Consider the following 25,243-nt stretch of genomic DNA (forward strand, 5'->3'; position numbering starts at 1 on the left):
TTTCGTCTCGCTTTCTGAATCATATATTAATTGGGCTTTTAAAGACCTATCCCAGGAACAAGCAAGTGGAGTTATTACTATTTAGGTAAATGTAGTGGCCCAAGCAAAATCTTTATTTGGAGAATTACTAATTAGATAGGGAATTTTGGTGTAATTTCACAAATCACAATTTCAGGAAAAACAGATTGTACCTCTATTCCTAAGCTCGATGATCCAGTAAATATAAAATTTAAATATTCCATAGTGGCAATTAAGAATATTTTTGACTTTAAAATAGGTGGAAAGTACTATTTCTTATAGGAGTTACAGAATTAGAGGCATGCATTAGGATAACACAATTTTCAAGAGAACCTTATAAACTATGGTGAAAATTAGATTTGGGGCTTGAGTGTCCCGGATTCTGATTTAATATGCTGTGGAATTCACCTCATCAAATTGCTAAACTCATCTCTTGTGTGAACAACTGCCTGGGTTAATTAAAAACTTGGAGCTTTTCACATGTTAATAAATAAGAGAAAATATAAAACTGCAGACCTTCTCCTTTTTAAATACGAGCAAGTAGTACCTGACCTTAGCTGAGCCATTTTGATTTGAGGGAGGCATTCTAATTAGTGGATCAAATTGCTCTCGCTTTTCATGGCACTTGTTCAGAAAAACTCGTTGCCTATGCTTTTTTGAAACAGTGATACCATAGAGCCTGTCTGGTGGTAGGCTGATTGTTACATCTTCAGGTGTTGATTTCATCATCTTTGTAAACAACATCCTTTGCTGCCACGAGATTGAGATTGGGGGGGTTTTCATTAATCAGGTAGTTTAGGGAAGAGTTTTTTTCACATGACCACTTTCCAAGTACGTACGGAAGCAATAACATACAAATACTTTGGCATTTGGAGACCTAAGTAGCACATATTCAAATATGTAGCATCTCGCCGACAGTGTCATAAGAAGCCTCTAAGGGGTTTGATGTGGTTTGAGAGAAGAGGGTGAGGCAATTCTCTGGGTACCCTTACACCTCTTCTCCTCCAAGGGACGACGCTTCGGCCCCTGCACTGTGAGAAAACCATCCGGGCACAGAATTCTAGGAGTTGCTGCTATTTACTAGCTTCCAGCCATGACCTGGTTTTCATTTTTTTGCCATTTCTTTTAGTTTTCGGTTTACTTGTCTTACTAAGAAGATAAATATTATGTATATATAAATATATTATAAACATATATGTGTACATTATATGTAGAGGCATATATCATTTTAGTGAGTTTTTCTTGCTCTATTTCCGTTTTGTTTTCTATTTATATTCTTATCCTATTTTACAATTTGTCTATTTAATCTTTAGATTTTCTGTTTCGTCTTTTTAAGATTATTACGTTTCTTAAAAATACTTCTTCAAAAATACTTCTTTTGAGAGTTTAAAGGTGTTCTTTTAACATCTCCAATGTTTTCCATTTCACAAGTTCAATATGGACACTTCTTACACGACGCATCTCCTATTTACTTTTTTCCTTTTGAGTTTTGATTTGATTATAAAAGTTGATTTCTTGGCTTTGAAATTCTTGTTCTTAAGCTTTTAAGTATCTGACTAATTCCGTTTTTTATCTTTCTATTTTTAAATTACTTGATTTCTCACATTGTATGAATACAATAGAGTGAGCATGTAAATTATTATCTACTCTAGAATGCTCTTGCAAGTGAAGGTAGTCCTGTTAAGAATTTTACTGAGACAACAAGCATAGACTGGGACAGCCCTGAGCAAACTGGAATGCGTGATCACTGAACCCACAAGGGAATGTCCAGGTCTACTCCACCCTGGCATTCCCAGACATAGAAAAACACAGTAGTAGTGTTTCGGTTTTTCCTAATAGATCCTTCATATCCTTCCAGACCTGTCTTTGCCAAAAACACTTATAGAAAATAAAAATAACTATGTTTCCTGAACATTTATCATTTGATAAGCACTTTATGTGGATGATTCCTGGGGTGGGGAAAGGGTGTGATCTTCTCTTGATGCTTGATGTAGCCTCTTCAATCAAACTGGATGGTATAGCTATCCACAGTCTGCCCTTCCCAGGCAATATGGGTTTCTATGTGGTCAGCAACGGTGGTCTCTGATGCCCTTCCTGTTGGATTTGCAGCCGGCCTTGCCAACAGTGTGCTACCACACACAAGGAAAGGTCAGAGGGAGGGCCTACTAGCCATGACTTCTCAAAAGTCCCATCTGACTTGGTGAAAAAATACATAATCGTAAGGCAGCAGCAGCGCTAGAGGGGACCCTGGCAGGCTGTCTGCTTGCTCTCCATCTTCCTCTAATTCTGTATTCTTCCATTTATTCGTGGTTTAACTCTTCTGCCTTGTTGACAAAGGAGTTTCTTGGTATAAGCAGCGCTTTCCTCTCATCTTTCCAGGGACCCGGAAAAGATGACTAACGCAAGTAGGGCTTCTTTTTACAGCGGCAGAGTCATTTTTCTGCCGATACCTTCTCCCACGGCTGTGGGCCTCTTAGGTTGCTGAAACTTCAGCGGGGGGCCTTTTACCTCTCCAAACAGATGCTGGCTGCCTCTGAGGAAAAGCCGGTCTCTCAGAATAATCACCACTACCATATTTTATTGAATCCGAGATGTTATACGTTGAAATATACACCATCGGTTGATAGTCCACCAAGGAAGAAAAACGATACTGCCAATTCGGCTATGGCACGCCATCAATTTTTTAATGTGCCCTGATTTTGAAGATATTAAAATATGAAAAAATGTGACTCTTAGAATTGATAGAATACCTTTTTCCCCCTTTAATTTTCCACCACTTGGTTATTAATGCTCTCCCAAGGCCCACCACAGGGGGTTGGAGACTTGAGGCTGGAGACTTGCCTGCTATTGTTCTGTCTGATTCATTACATACCCTCGCCCCAGAGAAGTGAGTAAATTGCCTAAGGTCAGACTCCTAGCAAACGGCCAAATCAGGATCTTAACTCAAATTCTGACAGCAGTCTCACACGGTTAATCATTATATTATATTGCCTCCCTACATATATTTAGACAGGATCTTTCAAAAAATTCCCTTTTTTGGGGGGGGGGGGTAGGACAGGGCAGGGATTATGATTTTTATATAATCTACATTGAAGGACATTTCAAGAAATGGCTTGTCAAACACAAGACTGTATTTATTGCCATAAGGTGTCGAGAATGCAGTCCACACATGCGTACAGCGCCCGCTTTGGGAGGACTGGGAAAGAAATGTCTCGGAAGTCTCGTTAATCAAGAAAATCTATGCTGTTCCTGGGCCATTATTTGACTTTATCCTAAGTCGCCATGGATCTTGCAATTGTGGAACTCATCACCTTTCCTTCTTTACTGTCACTACTCGGAAGCTTAGTTTTGTGACCTACCTCTAACAATTAGGGCTTGTACTTTACAGATTAAACATGGTCTTTTTTTTTCCCTGTGCCCCAATATCATTACTTTTTCACGTTTGTTTGTTTATCTTCTGATGGAATTAGATGTATCACTGTAAGCGTTCTCAAATTTTTTTGAACAGAGTGGTATATTGTGTGTGTACTTTTAAAAACTAGTGTTTTCTAGAAATTGAAATGCAGATGCCTGGGTTCATATAGTAGCATATTAGCATCTACTTATCCTAACTTTCCATTCAATGAATCATGAAAGAAGCCCCCCACCTTGTAAAATGCAAAGAAAACAATAACAAGCAAAATAACTGGCATTAGAAATAAAGTCTAAAGTTAAGCCCATATGCCAGGTGTTGGGATAGCCACTGAGCACAGAACCCTGGGGAGAGCAGAAAGAAAAGATGTCTTGGGAATAGCAAAATACACGTTTAAAAAAATGTTAAAACGTTCGGTCACTTCTCACCTCTTATCTCTCCTCCCAGAATAGAGACATCAAACAGATTCCCCCATTACTGTAGAACCATTTTCTGAAAGGTTCTCCTTCCTTTACGTCCCTTCCAGGCTTTTAGATTAAGAATTTGACAGTGAGTAAGTGATCCTATAAAAGAACTGGTAGTAAACACTGACGATGCTGAAAAACCCAGAGAGAAATAGCATAACGACTGAATATAAAGCCGAAACAGCCCTTGAGGTTCCTTTGGGTAGAAATAGGGGGGTGAAGTTCTACAAACTCGGTCTATAATTCCTAATTAATTTTAGAACTTGTGGGAATGGGAAAGGCGGGGAGAAATAGAAACATTTTAAATTCCATGATATACATCAGAGTAGGGAGAAATATACCTTCCAAATCACTACGAATGAAAAGAGCAAAATATATAGCAAAAGATATACACCAGTAAGTGAAACAGCTGTGTCTAACCGTCTCAAACCCACCACAAAATGTAAGACAAAAGGGCGGGAACAGGACTGAACTCATCGGCATTAAAAGGAAATAAAATAGTTTTGCTCCACCATTGAAATAAGAGGCAGAGACTTGGACTGAGTTCAGGAAGAATATCCAACTACACTTCTTACAACAGAAAGACCAAAATCAAATTGCACAGAAAGAATAAGATTAAAAGGATGAAATAAAATATATCAGGCAAAGAAAAATAAGCAGAGGTGCCACTGATATTATCAAATGGGAGTTCAAAGCGAAAAAGGATCCAATGAAGCAAAAAGGACCTTTCTGTACTGAAACAAAGGGAAATCCGTAATTATGTTATAATAGCCCTGAGCATTTATGAGCTTATTAACATCAAAATATATACAGCAAAAAAACCATTTGATGTGTAAGATGCAAGACACAGAAACACAACTGTAGTGAGATACTAAAATACCAATATCATCTATGACAGAGCAAGTTTATAAAGATAAGGAGATATATCTAGGTAGTTTAAATAATGCAATTAATAAAACTGAATTAGTAGATGCAGTAAAATTTTATGCCATAAACTTTCAGTTCCACTGATGAATTTTTTTAAATTGAGCACGTGCCAAGGGATAAAGAACATTAAGAAAGTTTATAAAATATACTTATTATATAAACCATATTTTTATTTCTTCATTATAATCCACCAAAAGTGGAACTTATAAAAGAAAACTCTTAAAATAACTGTTGGGCCAATAAAACCCCCAAACTATGATGATAAATCCTTTAGATTTGCATTGTCTCATATGGTAGCCACAAGTCACATGTGGTTATTTATATTTAACTTAATTAAAAATTCAGCTCCTCACTCATACTAGCCACATTTTAAGCACTCAGTAACCACATGGAGCTAGTGGCCATATAGGACAATGTAGATATTTCTATGTATTTCCTTATCGCAGAAAATGCCATTGGACAGCATTACTTTTAGAAAATAGAACTCATGATAATGAATGGAGACCTAATCATTAATATTGGACTCACATAACTCTCACAAAAATATAAAACACTAACATCCAGGATAAAAATGTAATGAAGATATGAACCAACAATTTATAAGGAAATACTAATATTAAAAAAAGCATGGGGAAAACATTAAACCTAATTAATAAAATAACATATTTTTCAACTATCAAATTAGTAAGCATAAAAAATTATAATACACTTTATGCTAATGAGACTGTGGCAAGATGTTCACTTGTAAACTTCTGAAGGCCAATAAATACTTGACAAAATCATTCTAGAAAGCACCTACTCAACTGTAGAGAAATGGTTCTCAAACCTGGCTACCTAGTGGAATCACTCTGGGGACTTTTAAAGAACACAGTGCCTGAGCTCCCAGACCCACAGGTCCTCATTTGATTGGCTTGGGATGGAGCCTGGATTTTTGTAATTTTCAAGCTTATGGAGATGGTCATATGCAGACCAGATGGAGAACCATTACTCTAGAGATATAACTTCAGGGTCCGAGTACAGAGGAAATCCCATCTGAGTGTGGTGGTGGGGGGTGGGCATCTGTGCCCACTGCCCACTACAGAGCTCTACCTGGCAGCCTGTCCACCCAGTTCCCAATATAGCCATGTGGTAGGAACTCGTCAAAGAAAGGACTCTCTGTAGGTATCAAGGCAGAGAGGGGCTGAGACAGATCCCAGGCCCCAGAATGGCACAAGGGAGCAGCTGTTTTATTATGTGCTTTCATGAAAAGAACCAACGTTGGATAAAAAAGGGGGGTTGACATACCTGGAGTGGTCAGAACGATGGGCATGCAGCAGCAGCTACAGCCTCGGTCCCAGGAGAGTAGGCGAGGCCCGAGACTTTCTCACTTAACGCAGGAACCAGCTGCCTCCCCGTCATGTCTTGAAACTCTATAGTTCCCGGGCTGTTAGACGCAGCCCCAGGGAAAAAGCAAGAGAGGAGAAACAAGACTGATTACAGTTGTCTTGAATTGACTGACAATAAGATTAAGTTTCTTTCACATTGGATTTGAGCTTCAAATTAAGGGTTTGTGAAAATTAAGAGTTGTGCATGAAGGATTCTTACTCACTACACATGCATTATCGAGCTTATTCATGGCAAGAATCCTGAGGGGCACTGCAGTTATAGCCCTAATTTTATAGATAACAGTGCTTTGATTCAGATAGAAGAAGGTAACTTACATTTTTAACATGGTTTGTTTATATACTTTGATGTTACATGATTTGATTCATAAAGGTTTAAATTCACAGATATAGACAATAGATCGCTGGTTAGCGGAAGGGAAGAGGAGTGTGGGGGGACTGGGTTAAGGGGGTCAGATGTCTGCTGACAGATGGAAACTAGGCTTTTGATGATGAGTACCTATAGTGCATACAGATAACAAATTACAGTGTTGTACGCCTGAAAATTATGTAATTATTACTCAATGTTACCACAATAAAAAAGATTAAGTAACAATAAAATAAAATAAATGCTAAATTAAAAAAAAAATCCATAAGGTCTGTGACTACTATATCTTAGTAATGGGATGCACCTGATTCAACGTAAAAGGGTGTGATTTTTGTCCTAACTTCTTACTTTGGCTATCATATTGCTATTTGTTCTTTATTTGTGTGATGCTACTACCTTTGATGCCTCCGTAAGCATTCCTGTTATGTACCACTACTTTTTCTAGTCAGCAGGTAATCCAGGAAGGTAGGAAACCAGAAATAGACAGAGGGCTGGAGGGAAAGGAACAGAAACTCAATAACTGTGAGAGTTTTTTTTTTTTTTTTTTAACATCAGTGTGAGTAGGTGGGAAAAAAACCTAAGACTAAAATAAATGTTTTTATTAATATAATAGAATTAATACATACCTAAATCATGAATTAAATAAAGCTGCTTTTCCCAACATTTATCTGCTAAAAACCTATTAAAAATTCTACACTTAATAGTGAAGCAATAGATAGTCTTTTTAAAATCAGAGATGAATAAAGATGCCCATTACCATTGCTTCTATTCAATACTGAACTGAAGGTTCTTTCCGGGGCAGTTTTTAAAAAAGAAAAATAAAATGAAAAAAGAACAATAATAGGAAAGAAAAAAATAGCATAGTTTTTGATGATATCTGGATGGAAATCCTGAAATAAGTTACAAATGCATTGTTAGAATCAATACACATGATAGCTATAGAAATGAATTACATTCTATATACCAGTCACAGAAAACATAATCTTAAATAATATTCCATTTACAACCACCAAAATAAAAGGCACCTGGGCATAAATCTCATTGAAGAGAAAAATGTTCTTTATAGAGAAAATTATACAGTTTTGTTAAAGGAATTAAATTGTTACAAATGGAGCATGTTTATAGAAAGATCTGATACTGAAAAGAAGACGAGCCTTCCCAAATTTATGAATTAAATGTAATTCTAATCAACTCCAAGTAAGAGACTGGTAAAGTTTGATGTACAAATTCTAAAATTACTTGTAAAAGCAAAATGTGAATAACTAAGATAATTTTAAAGAGTATCAAAGTGCGTAACTTGTCTTATCATGTTGTAAGTCTTATTATAAATGGACTGTAAGTAAAACAGTAACCGAGAGCCCCGAAACATACCCAAGCATTTGTGGAAACAAGAAGGGAGAGAAACAGTCTTACAGATTAGAGGGAAAGGGTAGGACGGCTGGGGAAACATTTTAATGCCACCTCACATCAAACAGTACCACAAAAATGTCTGTTCCAGGTATTCTACAGACCTAAATAGGGAAATCACAACTTCTTAAAGAAAGCATTTAGAAGAATATCTAGGAGACTGTATTTGTGATTCATAAGGTATATAAAGTAGGTTGACAAATTTGGCCATATTAAAAACTATTCATTAAAAGATAATATTTTAAAAAATGAAAGGACAAGAGGGTCTTGAAAAAGACATATGCAATACACACAGTCAACAAAGAATAACCAGAATATATAAATTAATCCTGAAAACTGATTTAAAAATCTAATTTAAAATAAGATAAAATATAGACAATTTGCAGAAGAGAAGCCATAAGTGGCCAATAATCTTATAAAAAATGTTCAATTTTACTAGTAATTTGAGAAATTCAAATTAAACACTACAATGAATTTATATTAATAGCCATTGCTTAGCAATGAAAAGACTGTCAATTACAAATGGTGAAGATGCAGAAAAATGGCAACTCTCTTACATGTTGGAGAGGGCATATAAAACTAACCAATGTAGCAATAACTGGTAAAGATTTGTATACCTATAACACTGCAATTTAATCCTACACAAGAATGTTTTTAGCTGCAGCTGTTGCAATTGCAATAAAAATAAAAAAAGTGGAAAAATATTTAGCATTCATCAACAGGAAAGTGGATAAAATGTGGTGCATTCTTACAGTGGAATATTATGTAGCAGGGGAAAATTTAAAACTCAAACAGCACGACCTACATGGATTAATCCCACAAATACAAAGTTGAAAGAAAGGATAATTGCTGAATATATATGGTACAGATGGTACTTGACTTATGGTTTGACTTACAATTTTTCGACTTTACAATGGTGCAAAAGTGATAAGCATTCACTTTTGGCAAGGCTAAGCTATGATGTTCAGTTAAAAAATGAATTTTCAACTTATGGTATTTTCAACTTAAAATGGGTTTATCAGGTTGTAACCCCATCATAAATTGAGGAACGTGTGTATAATATGAAATTTAAGATCATGGTGAACGAAAGTATATACATATATTTTAGGGATAGAGACATAAACACTCAAGTCTTTATCGAGTTGAGAGGAAGTATCCTCTATTCTGAAATTTCTATCATGAATGGATATTGAACTCTGTTAAATGCTTTTTCTGATGTAAGCATCAATTTTTCTTGTTTAGACTGTTATTATGGTGGATAACATTGGTTGACTTAAATTACTGAACCAACCTTGCATTCCTGAGTTAAATTCTACTTGGTCAGAGTGTATTATTCTTTTTATGTATTGCTGAATATTATTTGTTTATATTTTGCTAAGGATTTTTGCTCCTATACTTGTGATATTACTCTGTAGTTTTCTTTCTTTGGACTGCTTGGTTTTGGAATCAGGGTAATATTGGACTCAAAATAATTTGAGAAGTATTCCTTCTTTTGCTATTTTGTAGAAGAGATTGTATAGAACTGATGTGAATTCTTCTGTAAATGCTTGGTAGAGTTCTCCAGTGAAGGCGTCTGGGCCTGGAGATTTCTTTTTAAAAGAAGAAATTAATTTCTTTTAAAAGATTTAAATTAATTCAATTTAATTCTTCGATTTAATATATGTATAAGGTTATTCAAATTACCTATTCCATATTATGCGAGTTGTGGTAGTGTGTGTTTTGGAAAAATCGGTCCATTTCATTTAAGTTTCATCAATTTTATGTATGCAGAGCTGTTAGCAATTTTCTCTTATTATCTTCTTGATGTCTGCAGAGTCTGTAGTTTCATCCATTGCTTCATTTCTAACATTGATAATTGTGTCTCTTTTCTTTTTCAGTTTACCAAAAAGAACCAGTCAATTTTATTGCTCTCTTAAAAAAATAGCTTTTTGTTTAGATTTTTCCCTATTATTTTTGTTTCATTTTTATTTCTGCTTTTATCTTTATTATTTTTTCTGCTTGTTTTGGGTTTATTTTGCTCTTTTTCTAGGGTCTTGAGTTAGGAGCACATTGATTTAAGGTTCTTCTCTTCTAATTTATGCATTTAGTGCGGTGAGTTCCCCTTTTAGCACTGTTTTAGCTGCATCCCATGAATTTTGAGATAGCGTGTCTTCATTTTTGTTCAGTTCGATGTATTTTTTAATTCCCTTGAGACTTTCTTATAGATCTATGGATTATTTAAGAATGTGTTGTTTAGTTTCTAGATGTTTGGAGATTTTCCTGTTATCTTTGTTATTAACTTCTAGTTTGATTCCATGGTGGTCAAAGAACATATTTAGTAGGACTTCAAGTCTTTTAAATTTGTTAAGGTTTCTTTCATGACCCACGATATGGCCTATCTTGGCAAATGTTCCATGAGCACTTGAAAAGAATGTTTATTTGGCTGTCATTGCATGTAATGCTCTATAAATGTCAATTAAATCCTATTGGTTGATGATGATGTTGAATTCTTCCATAGCCTTGCTGATTTTGACATGTCGGCTGGGAAATGGGGACATGATGCCTTATTAATGCTGGGTGAGTGCAGAAGTTAGAATCCCCACAAGACCTTCTCTGATACCTTCTCTGATGGGAAGGGGCAGAGGCACCTCGTTACTCTCTTGGAGGGAGTTCTCGTTAATATTGAGTGGTGACGAAAGTCCTGCTTTCCACAAGAATTTCTCTGACCTGATCCCAGCAGAGAGGAGTAGGGGAACATTGTCATGGCCAGTAAAGGGTAGAGCCTTTGCTGACAGTGGGTAGGGATGAGGGTGGGGCTACAGTTTTATCCACGAGATTTGGCTACAGTAAGTCAGTTATTGTCTAAAAGTTTTCTGTCTTGTTAGGCTGCCCTTTTTCTAATCCTTTAGCTAGAGAGAGAGCAGGCGTTTGGAGGGAGCGATTGTTGTCGGCGCCATTAGTGTTTGGGGGTTGTAGCTTCTCCAGCACCTAGTTCAAGATATTTGAGGCAAAAAGGAAACCCAGGAAACTCACCACTGTGCCACCACTCAGGTCCTAAGGTCCCCAGCTGGTCTGCCTTCTTCTTTCCGCCTCTCAGTCCTCCTGTTTATTTTACATGTAATTTCTAGGACTTTAGTTGTACTTTGTGGGAGAAATAGAGAAAAGCACATCTCCATGTTGTCTGATATTTATAAGCGATATTATTTTTACATCTTCTACTGTGTTCGTAATATTTAAAAATAACTTCTTAAATGATTAGGTGATGCTGGTGAAAGTTAACCTATTCTTTAAGATTTGGGGGGCACAGCGACTCACTCACGGCCTCCCCACTTTTCCAGGGGATCGTCTCTCTTTTCCTGTTCACACTTGTCCTCTTCTTCATGTTCCCACATCACCGGTCCCCTGAAAAGAAAAACTTTAACCTGCTCCTGCTGAGAATAGCGGTAGGTAGGGTGGAAGCCAGAAGCCAATAGTAAATTATGTTACATTCGAATTTGAGTTATGGGAAAAGGAGTTATTAAAGAGGGTTTTGAAATTTTTAAAAGTCATTAGAGGGTTTTGATATTTAAAATATTTCACAATTATAACAGTACTATGGGAAGGCACCTGTTCCCGTGAGTCATCTCAGAGAACAGACCATTTATCAATCCATATGGATGTGTTTCGAAGTTTAACAACCGGCCTTACCTGTAACTATTCAAAAAAAATTTTTTTGAAAACAGCAGGTTGTGAAACCACAAAGATGATAAAAGTTGTTCAAAACATTTCTAATGACAAGCAGTACATAACCAGAGTCCAGAAAGGGTAAAATAAATATATATAAAAATATATATATGTACATATATATATATATATATCTGAGACTTTTTATTCCTTCATATCGCTAAAGCTAATCAAGAAACATGAAAAATTATATTAATTAATTCCCTTTGAGAGATGCAGTCAATATGATGTTGGTCACAGTTAAATAGAACTCTGCAACCTTTTCATATAAAATATTTCAATCCCATAGAGTATATACTGTTATAAATGGACGCACCGAAATTTCAAGAGCACAATCCCAGGTGGGTGTATCCAAACATCACTACACACATAGCAAGCAATGCAGAGACCCTGGGAGATTTTGCCATCCGATATTTCAGGAAGCAGGAAGCAGCTGGAGAAATCATCAATGGCTGTGGGAAAAACTGAAATTACGTTTCAAAAGGTTAAGAATAACTTATGAAAAAAAGAGACACTATTCATAGAATCACAAAAGAAATCGATTGAGAGAATTAAGGCAAATAGAACATTCTGTTGTAGGTGGTTGGTTGAGTGGGAAACAGTCCAATCCATAGCCGGGTTAGACAAAGGAACTGGACGTGATCAGAGCAAATTTTCCGTGTTAAGATCCAAGGTCAGACACTGGAATACTTGCGGCCCTGAGGGATTGGAGGAAGGGTGGGTTTGGTGTTGGAACCCACACAACTGATGGCTGACAACTGGTGTCTTCTGTATTGCATAGACCCTTTATCATGTTGAAGTGATGATTTATGTGGTTCTATAAAACATTAAGAGAAAAAGATACAGTTAACTCCTTGCTACACTGAACAAAGAAAATAAGCATTGCATGATGTGAGCATTGGAATAATATTTAGAAGTCATTCATAACAAACTTTAAAGAATAAATGACATTCGAACGAGAAAAATAGGGGATGTGGTTCAGAATGTCCCACGTGCGTGACTGGACCGGGCTTGGGGTGTGGAGACTTGACCGATGACCAGAGGTTGCCATAGCGGCAGTTCCGAGGCTCCACTTCTATGCTGCTCATGCCCTCTGTCACAAGGCCCTGTACCTTCTTCGCTCACCATCACACGCACGTAGACTTAGTGCATGCAGAGGCATGTACACGGACACACGAACACACGCCGTGAAGTCCTTCCTGGGGAAAACTCATCTCGTGCCCTCCAAGGTCAGTCTGTTTACAAGGATGAAGAACCAGAAGAAGAGCTAGGTTCCTTTGAGGGCTGTCTTAAGCCAGGGAAGTTTGGACCACAGAGACTGAAGGTAGAAACATGGTGGCCACAGAGGAAGCCGAATTCTCACTGGGGAGAAGGCAGTGTAGTAGGGACTGAGAAAGTGAGGCAGAGGATTCTGAAGGGAGGAAAACAGAGTGACCTATATCTTAAGATCAGGAAAACTCGATCTTTTGGGCAAAGTGAAGCCGTCTAAAACGCTAAAGGCAAAACGGACCTTTTTAGGTATACAAAATGGCACACTCCTTGAGAAGGGGATGTCAAGTTAACAGAAGGCAAAAAAAAAAAAAAAAAAGAAAAGAAAAGAAAAATCTCTTCCGTGTTTGCTGCTAGTTTTTATTCCTTCCTTCCTTCCTTCCTTCCTTCCTTCCTTCCTTCCTTCCTTCCTTCCTTTTTTAAAGCGAGGCAAACCTTGGTTGACCTCACAGATTGCAAGGACCTTGTCAGTTTACAATCCCTTATTTTTTTAAATTTTTACACCTATAGCACCTGGTCTTTCTAAGTGGTCTCCCATCCAAGTACTAACCAGACCCAACCTTGCTTAGCTTCCGAGATAGTCCCAGGAAAAGTGCATGCCTGGAAAAGGCCTAAGACGACCCCATGCCTTCATGCAGGGCTGATCCTGGGCTCAGCACATGCCCTGCTAATTGGTCAAGGTCTCCCCCTGCACGGAGGAGCCGGTGTGCAGACTTGCAGAGGGGGCTGCTTTTTCAAATGCCCAACTTGAAACAAAAGATCACAAGGCATGCAAAGAAATGTGAACATGGCCCATTCAAAGGAACAAAATAAGTCTCCAGAAACCATCCCTACAGAAAACTATCACAATCCTCTGCTACATGTATAAAAATTTACAATCATAATACCTAATAGGTATCTGGCGCTTTATTTCTTACTTATACCAGACTCGTCCTTTCTGGTCCTATATATTATATTATATATTGCAATATAATATACATGTATTACAGTAATCAAATCTAGGATATTACTGTATTACTGTAGGACAGATATTATTCCCAAAGCTCAGACATGAACTGATTTGCCCGACACTAGGCAGCCAGACAAGAGTAGAAATGGAACCAGCACCCAGATCTTCTGATTTCCAATCCAACGTTCTCTCCACTGAACCACCCTCCAGGTAATGGCACCACTAGCTCTAGCCAGACTATGTTTGGAAAGCAGTTTTGACTCAGCATCTCACTTAAGGAAGGATGTAGGCAGAGAAAATGAGATGGGAAAGGTCTGGGCACATATGATGAGCCACTGTGACATGTTTGGTCCAGGGTCCCTGGGTCCCCCTCAGGCCCTAGAGTGGGGTTCCTAGAATACTTCCCATTCTTGTAAGATGACGTAAAGTGTCTACTTGAGAATATGGGATAATTTCCTGGAACTTTGGTCTTGGGACCCTAATATTTATTCCTTGTGTCCACCCTCATGAGTAAAATCCTCAAAAATACCTTATCTCGGCCAGCTATCCTGAGCATAACCATGGCTGAAGAGGGGGGCCGCCTCTGAATGGGCTAACGATGCCTGCTTTAGGCGCCTCTTCCTTCTGGAGGTGCCATCCAGTGTCCCCTTGTCCCCTGCAATCTAACAAGTCTACCTTCTCTTTCCGGTTCCCCTGGTCACCGGAGCAAGCAGGGGACACTTATGTCCTCTTCTGGGCTCAGGCAGACCACCCCTCCTCCCCCGGGCTGCCCATGGTGGCGCCGCACGGCCCCCGGGACCTGAAGAATCCCACGGGCTCACTCGTTCCCCTGTCAACTGCTCACGGAGCCCCACCGTCCATCCCGACACTGCGTCTCTTCCTTCTGTGCCTCGTTGCACCTCGAGCCCGTCATTCTCCCCATACGGTTCCCGGTCTTTACTCACGGTCATTTATGACACTGAGCCCAGAGACAAAAATGCAATGACCATTCAGTCTGTGCCCAAAGACACACTCTCATGTGTGTGTTGGGGGACAGGGGTAAAGTGTGGGGGTCGGGGGAATGAAATAGAGAGACTGGGCCAGAATCTTCCACCCTGAAACCATCAGGATTTTGCCAGACGCCCAGAGTAGACTGGCCGGCAATCTGAAACCTCGCATGCTTCTCTGCACCTTCGCTGAAAGGAGCCCGAGTCGTCAGAGGTGGAGGCCGAAGTCCCCTCTCCTCTGAAAAGCACATGCCCCTCGCCCAGGAAGACCCCCCCGCCCCCCGTGGTCAGGTGGGCAGAGTAGCAGCATCCTCTCTAACAAGCGAAGTGACCTTGGGCCTACTCCTGACCTTTGTGAACTTTGTTTTCCATCTATAACAGTGGGAGACAAATAATCCACCCTACCTACAAAAGGACATTCTGACTTAAAACACTCATTTAATTTAAAAAATCAGTAATGATCAGAAAAACAATGGGAAATACACGTAATTGTAATATTGCTATTTAAATGCGAATCATAGGTAAAGTGACTCATACCTTTTGGGGCCTGATCCTCTTTGCCATCGCTTGTTTCTGATCCCGAATGTGAATAAGTAGGGTACTTTATAGGCTCGAAAGGCAAGTCTTTTGACCATTGACAAAGCTCGGACAATGCAGAAAATTTCATATCAATATGAGAATCCTTGCTGCTGAAAATCAAACAAATGAGTGATATCCGTGAGCTGCAAAACTACGAGTGACCACGCGTCCTGTGCCTATGGCTTCACTGGGTCACCTTTACCAGGTCCTGTCAGCAGCGTGCGAACACGTCTCTGCTGAGCGGACGTTTTCAGTGGTATTTGTAGCAAAACCTATAGAGCGGCTGACATATCGAGGCGTGTACATGTTGGCATAAACTCCTCGCCTGTTATATAAAACATAACCGCATGCCTACCGAGAGCCGGGCATCACGACAGGTGCTGGAGTATAGAACAAGGTGAGTAAGGCACAGGTCCTAACCCTAGGGCTTTAGAACCGAGTGTACTTTATATACAGCAGTTCCTTCTGTGTCAAGGAGAGAGAAAATGCCAGGGCGTGAGGGGGAGAGATCTGGACCACGCGCTGGGACCGTGAGGACAAGGCTGGGCTGTGACCTGGGTGCCCGAAGTGCGGGTGTCGGGGCCAGTGCACTTCCTCCGGGTTTACCCGCCTCCTGGCTCCGCCCTGGAGCTCAGTCCGCAGAGCAAGCAGCCGGGCTTTGCTCACAGTGAGATTAAACACTGCGTCTCGTTTTTATTAATTAGTGTGTCTCCCATGTTCTGTGAACTGTTAACATCTTTTCCTCATTTATCTTTTGAGGATCTTCGTGTCTTCCATAACGATTCGTGTGAATCTTTTTATCACGAATGTCAACTCCCTTGTTGTATTTTAAGTCGCTTACTGTTTTCCTTTTAATTTTGTTTTGGATCTAGAGACACTTAAAATGCTTACATCATCAAAATAGATTCATCTCTTCTTTGTGATTTTGCTCATCATTCCGAGAAACATTAACACTTTAATCAACCTACTACATGAACACAGTTAGAACTAAGTCGCATCATACAGAAGAGCTTATAATAAAAAGTAATAATCACCCCGATTTCCCTCTCCAGAGAGCCAACCGTTTTTAACCGCATCTGTTTTAGATGTTACTGACATTTACTGATTTATCAGCCTTCGACGTATCTTTGGTAGATACGGCTTTCTGCAAGGACTGGAAAGGATTTAGCTCGCTTCGTATCACTTTGCCTAACTTTTTCCTCCCCTCCAGCAGTTCTGTCACTGTTTTCAGTTCCTCCATCTGTCCGATCTGCATCTTCACGTCCTTGTGCCATTTCTTGTCCCATCGACGACAGATGATACATATTGACTTTCCGCCTCCACCTCCCAAACTTTGCCATTCGAGCTCCACTTTTCACTGTCAATGTCGATTGTACAGTGTTGACCTCATCGTTGTATCTTTTCATGATTTAGCCAAAGGTTGATTAAAGATGTTGAACATTAATAGATAATCGTTTACTGCAGAGCCTCGCAGCACTCTGGTTACGCATTCTTCTTTGTGGCTCCATGTACTGAGCCCTACTCGGCAAAAAAATTAAGAAATTACTTTTCTAGGATCAAGTTCAAGTTGACCTCTACTTGTTCTCATTCCGCGTTTAACTTAAGTTCATATCTGGCAGTAGCAAAGGCTGATGCAAATTGAGTCTGTTCAAGACAAGGCCTGTCCTTTAAATGAGGGTGCGTGTCCATGTCTACAAGGAGGATATTAAGGCCGAAGCTGAGATGAAGCGGGTAGAAGCAAGTCTCAGCAAGGTGTCCTCAGGAGTCCAGGGCTCCATCATGAAAACAGTCCAGTTAGCTATCTGGGCCTGTCCCTGACCTGGGAGGAATTGTAGTGGGTGGTAAATGCATACCACGGTGACGTGTCCAGGGGCACAAGCACATCATCTGTGTTACGTCTGAATGGCAAGCAGAGGCTGCGTCGCTTGGTGGCAGTTCGTGAGCTGGGTCCTGGACCAGATCTCCTGGAAAGCTCCTCCACTGCTCAGCAGGAACACCTGCCCCCGCTGGCCCTGGGCTTCCCATCAACTATGGAGAGGGCTGTATAGCAACAGCCCTGCACCTAGGTGATGTACTAGAAGTTCTGATTATTTGTTAGTAACTGATAAAGAGGTCGAATTGCTTGCTCGATGGAGGAGACCCCTCTTACCACCCTGGACTGAGTTCTTAGGTGTGTCTTCTTCCTGTTAGACAACAGCGTTTGGAACCTCCTCGCCGAATGCTAGCCCCCTTCCGGAAGAACACCCGTGCTCCTAAAAGACTTTGCGTCCCAGTCTCTCTCTCCCACGGAGGGTTACTGAGCTCGTCCAGAAAGCACTTCCTGGAGAAGTAACAACTGAGATCAACACCACCACCATCTGGATTTTCCAGTGACGGAACAACTAACTCCTCCCTCTGCCGCTGGCAGTGGAAAAATGCCATCACTAACCCACGCCTGGGATCGTCTCTAGAAGCATCACTCGACTGAGTCTTTTCCCCTAAATACGGTCTTAGATGCGTTTATTGTTTTATGGGCTAGATCTTTTATTCCAAACTATAGAAGCATAAAGATGTTCTTCCTTATAATGTGAAAAACATCATAATGCGTGGACTTTTATGGCCAAATCGCTGCTGAAGGGAACACAGAAATAAAATGGGAAGAAAATTTTCACTGGGTTTTTATGAATAGATAGTGTATTAGTTTGCAAGGTTTGCCATAACAAAGTACTGTGAACTGGGTGATTGAAACGTATCGTCCCACATTTCTGAAGTCCAGGAGTCTGAGTTCAGTGTGTCGGCAGGGTTGTTCCCTGAGGCTGTGAGGGGGGAATCCCTTCCAGGCCTCTCTCCTAGCTTCGGCAGTTGGCTGGCAATATCTGGTGTTCCCTGGCTTCTGCATCGCCCCGAGCTCTCACCCTGTGTGTGAGTCTGTATCCAAATTTCTCCTTTTTATATGGACACCAGTCACATTCAATTAGGGGCTCACTCTACTCCAGTAGGACTTGCAATGACGTTATTTCCAAATAAGGTGACATTTTTAGGTCCTGGGGGTTAGGACTCCAACATATGAATTTTGGAGGGGTATGATTCAACCTGTAGTACATATGTATTAGTCTCCTCTCCATTTAAAACACACACCAAAAAAAAAAAAAAAGGTTCACAAAGGTTGCCTTTCAACAATTATTCTTCCTTTGTATCAAAGTTTTAAATAAAAATGCTTCGAAAGTCAGAAGTCAAAAAGTGGTGGAGTTGAATTACCACGTGTGAAGGGTCAGAGTTGGGTGACAAGTTCAACCCATCCTTTTCACATAGGTCACAGATGATGTAGGCACACTGAGCCTATTAGGCATTCTCTCCTTCTCTCTCTCTCTCTCTCTCTCTTTTTTTTGATATGGACTGACTGTTGTGTGCCTTCCCCAAAATTCGTATGTTGAAATCCTAACCCCCAACGTGTTGGTATAAGAAGGTGGGATCTTTGGGAGGTGATTACATCAGGAGGGGAAGCCCTCATGAATAGGTTTAGTGCCCTTAAAGAAGAGACACAAGACAACTTGCTTCCTCTGTTTTCACCATGTGAGGACGGACACAGCAAGAAGGCAGCCGCCTGCAGCCGGGAAGAGGACTCTTGTCAGAAGCTGCCCATGCTGGTACTCTAATCGCAGACTTCTCAACCTCCAGAGCCGTGAGAAGTAACCATCTGCTCTACAGAAATTTGTTACCGCAGCTTGAACTGAGACGTTCTCTTTCTCACTGTATTCCCATCAACCTACCTTTCTGTACTAAAAAGTTAGAACTTGAACAAATCCTCAGAGATCCACAGTATTAACACTGTCGCAGTCTCTAGAATCTAGTGAAATGTGCAGATTTGGGTGGACCATTTAGAAGGGACGGGTTTTTTTTGTCATCAGATTATTGAAGGAAACCTAAAGTGTTCCAATGATAAAACTCAGAAATGAAGAAAAGCAATACTTATTTTTTAAATCGTCATGCTCATTACATCATCGTGATACACATCGGTCTCATAAAATGTTTCTTCACTGTGGTAGACCTTTAAAATGACTTTTAAAAGTTATATTAATACTTTGAAAATTATAAAATACTCACTCTTGAATATATAGGGGAAAACAAAAAAATTAACATTGGCCATAATCCCATCACAAGAAGATAATAACTGATAGAATTTTGATGTACTTCTTCTCAGCATTTTCTTTTCTATTCATACATATAAATATTTTTAGACCTACGTTATGCTGGACATACATTTGCAACTGACTTTTAACACTATATTATAGGCACTGATTTGTATTTAACTCTTTATAATAATTTATCTTAATTTTTTAACATATAGAGTGATATGAGAAACCACATTATAGTTAAAGGACCTATTTTCCCCATTTTTGAATAGTTCATCAAAGTCCCATGGATTTTTAATATTTTTTTTTAGGCTATAAAAACAAAAAAAATAATATATCCTGTGTAGACAATTTAAAAGTTAGAGAAAAAGATAAAGAAAATAAAAATAATTGCTAAGCCTAGAGGAATATCCACTGTTAACTTTTGAGTGTACTTCCTCCCATTGCATTTCTGTCTATTACGTTGCTATGCATTCAGACACTCCAGAGAGACTGCCCGACCTCTTCTGAAGAGTTCTTTGCTTGATTCTCTGTTACTGGTCTGGCCACCGATGATTGGATAAAGCATTGGTGCTTGACAAAAAGGTAAACGATCTACAGATCAGCTTGTTATCTACCAGGGCCCTGATTAGAGATCTCTACCCAAGAGTGGCACCCCATAGTAGGTGGTGATTGACCCAACCAGCCAGATCTTTGCTTGGGAAGTTTGGATTCAAGGCATTACAGAGAGATGGCCAATTATTGTGGCAGGCACAGCTTAAGTCGAAACAGAAGGTAGCAGAATGCCTGCAAAAGCCAACCACTAAAATCAGCAATAACAGTCCACATGGAGTCCTCAGCTTATACATTCATATTTTCAACCACACTCTGACATATTAACCATTAAGACCCTGAAACAGCGTTTTATATATTGGACATTGGCTGGTAAATAATTTGAAATAGTATTGTACTAATCGGAGATGTTGATTACAAAATACAGATGCCAACTCTGGCCAATTTGAATATTAATAAGAGAGAGTTATTGAAAAGCCATTGAGTAGTTTATAGACCTAGTAGAAAACAAGAGAACCAGGCTTAAAATCTGGGGCAGGAACCAAGGTAAGCTAGGTGCCAAAAACATAGCCGAGTTGCAATATACAGAGATTGGAAGACATCACTGCTTTCACTCTGCAGTGGATTTTTGATTCTTCCACCACTGGTGACTTAAAGGATCTCCAACTGTCCCTGTATCTTTCTGTCACTCAAGACTCAGAGACCCAGAGAGAAGCTTCCGGTTGTAGGAACCTAGGTTATATGACCATGCATGCCTAGGTTACATGCCCATGCACGCCCTGGAGGGCTAGCATTTACTCCCTTCAAATTCCAGGGTGGGAATTTGGCTCTGCTTCCTAGTTTTAGGATTTGCCTGAAGCCTAAGGATTAGAGGGCCACGATTTTAACTATTCAGCTGAAAAGAACTGATTCTATTGAATAAAACTCAACTCACCTCTTTTCAGGATATGTTCCAAAGTAAGTTTTAAAAGAATCTTCATAAAGCTCAGAACTTCTTTGTAGTTGTAAATCTGTGAAATAATGTAAATCATTGATGATGGGTGTTGGTACCGAACCCCTGAAATTAGAAATAACAAAAAAATCCAAAGAATATTATAATGATACCATGCGTACACACATGTAATACCTAAAAACTGACCATTACATCTCACATAAATGCAAATGCCAATAAAATCAGTTTGGATTAATGTAATGCATACACTCATGAATATTCAACTCAGACACTGAAACTATACTCTAATTCGTAGATTAGGCAAATTTGTTTTGTTGTAAATATCTGTTATCTATGAAACGATTAGTATTGGCAAATTATCTTCCTGTTGATTAGTACATATTCTATTGTAAACTCTGCTTCATTTGTTATATGAGGCCCAACAATATATCAACTGCTATAAAAATTAAAATAGATATTTTCTACTTTTTAAAGTAATCTAATGCTTGAAATAATACCAGAATAAAATAATTCTAAAAATTCTAATATTATGCTCTGTTTCCCCAGAGTGACTTAAAAGAATCATTAACCATTTTTAGTGAATAAATCCTACTGCTAGTCACTCCAGACTTGCTAAAGAGTTGCTATGTGCTAAGGAGCCCAGTTGCATATAAATGAATGCAAATTCAAAGCATCTATCTGTCCTCGTATGACCCATTTCAAGCTCATATTTAAAACGTCTTAATTTCTTTATTTACGATGTTTTATAGGCATTGCTGGTCAGAGGTCACAAGGCCCAAGTTTTAGCTCTTTTAGGGACACTCACTGCCTATCTCCTGGCCACAATCCTCCAGAACCCCCAACAGAACTTTGTACATACCACAGAGCCTGTCATTTAATAAGACCATCCAAAGATAGCCTACCAATATGGAGAAAATTAATCACACCTTTTTTCATACATGGAGAGAAACAGACAAAATATTGGTTGAAGATTTTCAACAGGTAGCTTAACATTACAGACAATAAAAAGAACTGTAATTTAAAACAATTTGAAATGGCTTTTTAAATTCTGCACTGCCGGGCTCATTTTAGCACGAAGTCCCTGCTCATGTGGATGATTTAGGATTCATTTGCTGTATCTGGATACTAGAAAATCAATCAGAAGATGCCCAGCTATACATAAACGTGGTGAGTCGCTACCTTTGAAACAGGAGTGTGTGGTGAGGAGGCGTCTTTCCCATTAGGGCCTCCCGGGCTGCCTTATACTGTCTCTCCAAAGATTTTCTTTCCTAGACAAGATATATGATCAGAAAATTACACGAATGTTAAAAATATGTCTCTTCTTACCGGAGATTGCCAAATATGTGGAAAGAAAAAGGAAAAATAGATACGTCTAAAAAAACAATTGTTATTTGTTCTATGGGGGAAAAAAACAACTTTATAAATAAAATCAAAATACTTTTATGAAGGCTGCCATTTAATATATAAATTTTATACGACATCCAAATAATATTGTGGCAAATTTTTATTAACATTTCATGTTTATATTCTTTATCTTTCTAATGAGATTATCTCTCAAGGATCCAAATTATTATTCTCTTTGGTCTTCCCAAACCTTAGTAACTGATTGAATAAATTCAACAATTTTTAAGTATCATTCTGAATCACTCTATATTTGTATGTCCATCGACTATTATGATTTTACTTCATACCACCCTTATTTCTTTCCTTTGCTGATGCTTGGTTTCAATTAGATCATGACTAAAAAGATGACAGAGGTAGTGGAAGCATAGCTTTTGGATTTTCCAGAATCCCCACATGAAAAAAGAATAAAATGAAAGATGTATCAACATATTTATAAGAAAACTAGGCGACAGGGTAATTCCTCAAGCCCCCCAATACAGGTGATAACAGCCACAAAACTGGCATGGTCTCCGTTTCTATGCAAGAGGAAGCTGAAGGAAACAATTGAGAAAAGGAGAACCTCAAAATAGTACAGTTTGGGAAACACACAGCTGAAACATGTCGAGATCTTGTTTTCACTCCAATAGTAGGTAAGAACGAGGGGTTCACAGTAAGTTCTGAAGAAGCCGGATCAACTGTGAGTTCTTGAAACTGACCCAGTGGGGCTCCCTTCTGAGGCCTCACACTGAGGAAAAGCTGGTAGGAGTAGAAGAAAAATTCCTTAGGATAGAGTCAAGTGTAGCCCAGACTGGGCAAGGGCAACAGAGCCAGGAAATCTCAGAAGGGAAAGTTTTTTTCCATGTTAACACTGTTTGAAGGAAACATGCTGCCTCCTAAGAGCTTGATAAATAATTTTACATAAAAATGAGAAAATTTATAGTTAAATTCCATACAAATTATAAGAAAAACAGAGAAAAAGGAATAGAATAACACCTCTACATACAACGAAAACCTGCTCATAAAACAGATAAAGTTTACAGTCTACTACTTCAGAATAAACTAAAAGACATTAAGAAAATGACACAACACGTTAAGGAACAAATAAATGACCATTTTACAAACTCAGGAAAGACTTAGAAATATAAGGAGAAAAATCACTTTAGAAACAAAAAACTGAACTAAAAAGAACACAGAACTTAATAAACAAAACCAATAATGCCTTAAGAGAAATAGGAAGTGAATGGAGAAAAGCTTTTAAACTCAAAAATAAAAAAAAGAAAAGAGGTGAAATGGTTTCAAAAGAAAATGACACATATTTTAGACAAAAAAGATCCAAAGTATAAATCCTTGACAAAGTAAACCAAAAAAAGGAAACGAGATAGAGGATAAAAATTACGATTCAACTATAGAGTATAACAGACTGTTAACAGCAGGTAAGAATTCAGGAAACATTGGTCCCATAGCCCTTCCATATTTGCTAGAGAATAAACTTAGATAACAAAATAACTAGAGAGATACCAATTTAAATTCTAATGATAACTATCAAATGTCTACAGATTTTTGTCTTGAAAACGAAGACAAAACTAGAGTTAAAAGGGAGAGAGTATATAATGACCATAGCTATAACACAACCATAAATAATAGGAGACGAACAATTTTTAGAAAGTTTTCACTTTTTATAATGGGCGCTGATGGGATGAGTATTGTTATTCTGAGACTCTTCTGTGTGTAATGTAGACAAAACGAAGGAGCTATTTAATGAGATACTGTAATTCTATCATTTCCTATGCCTTTCAGAATTGGGATTCTTGGTGTGGAGGGGGAAAAATATGTAATAGAGAAGAAGTTAGGTAAAAATCCTGAAGTCCTGAATCTGAGTTGGAAATATCAACTTGAATTCATGAAATAGTTTATCTATCCACAGAAATGGCCTTGGCACAGTGACCACCCCAATAGCAATAAGCATTCCTGGGCAATGTGGTCTTGTACGACCATCTCCCACCTAAAGAAGCAAGGCTTCTTGGAGGAAAGATTGATTCCAGGTCTGGAACAGGTAATGAAACGAAAGAGCACAGACTGTCTTGTCATAAAAGACAGCAAGATGGCTACCAAGACTACATGGGTCAGCAGGAGCGACTCAAAGAGGCTCGCACTGGCCAAAGGTTGGATAAATTTCAATGAGGATAAAAAATGCAGTGAGTGGATACCCTTCAATCGAGATCATAAATGGTATTTTAGAGTTAATTGGTCACCTTCAGAGACTAACAGGAAACCAATTTATTACCTCAAAAAAAAAGCATTTAGACTGCTGATCTTACATGAGCTGCAGCAGTTGGTAACCAGGTGGTCAGTGAGAGAAGCGTCTCTTTACAGTATTATTTCAGCTAATAAATGTCGTGCTGAATTTCATGCACTGAAAAAGGCACCTGAGTAGAAGAAAGGGCTTTTCTTTTGGAGCTGAAATAAACACGTCTAGACTGCGGAACCCTGGGCGAGCTCCCTGAGCGGACGCCTCACGGTGTCGAAAGGAAAGAGTGCGGAGCAGGTGCAGGTGACCATGTGTGTCGCTGCAGACACACTTTCCCACCGGCCCTCACACACCTGGGTCCTCTATAAAGTTGCGCCGGCCTTATCTGCTACGCACACGCATTTGCTAAGTCAGCTTTGAACAAATTGGTCATTCAGCAATTTTTTTTTTTTTTCCCCTCAAGAATTGGCTGTCAGTAACTTGGCCCGCTTCGGGAATTAAGGATGTTCCCTAAGGAGGTCAGAGGAGCTTGTT

General features: G+C 39.0%; 1 protein-coding gene and 1 long non-coding RNA gene across 12 annotated transcripts in view; both read right to left on the bottom strand.

The window, feature by feature from the left end:
• The window catches only part of LOC107512837, a 36,450-nt gene extending 29,302 nt beyond the window's left edge, over window positions 1-7,148 (bottom strand). For 2 of the 6 annotated variants that reach the window (XR_004954099.1, XR_004954096.1), the window contains exon 1: window positions 6,106-7,148. This is a non-coding gene — a long non-coding RNA (uncharacterized LOC107512837). The remainder of the gene's footprint in view (window positions 1-6,105) is intronic. The other 4 variants (XR_004954100.1, XR_004954101.1, XR_004954097.1 and 1 more) reach the window with 3 other exon arrangements.
• A 4,669-nt stretch (window positions 7,149-11,817) lies between these two features.
• LRGUK (leucine rich repeats and guanylate kinase domain containing) overlaps window positions 11,818-25,243 on the bottom strand; it is a 95,252-nt gene continuing 81,826 nt past the window's right edge. Inside the window, exons 17-20 of one of the 6 annotated variants that reach the window (XM_036231131.1) lie at window positions 22,258-22,346; window positions 21,061-21,183; window positions 15,421-15,569; window positions 11,818-12,496 (exon numbers count right to left, since the gene is read on the bottom strand). In XM_036231131.1, coding sequence (XP_036087024.1) covers window positions 12,354-12,496; window positions 15,421-15,569; window positions 21,061-21,183; window positions 22,258-22,346 — 504 coding nt within the window. In that variant the 3' untranslated portion in view covers window positions 11,818-12,353. The other 5 variants (XM_016148757.2, XR_004954095.1, XR_004954094.1 and 2 more) reach the window with 5 other exon arrangements.

Source organism: Rousettus aegyptiacus, unplaced genomic scaffold, assembly GCF_014176215.1.
Source record: "Rousettus aegyptiacus isolate mRouAeg1 unplaced genomic scaffold, mRouAeg1.p scaffold_m13_p_13, whole genome shotgun sequence".
NCBI lineage: Eukaryota > Metazoa > Chordata > Mammalia > Chiroptera > Pteropodidae > Rousettus > Rousettus aegyptiacus.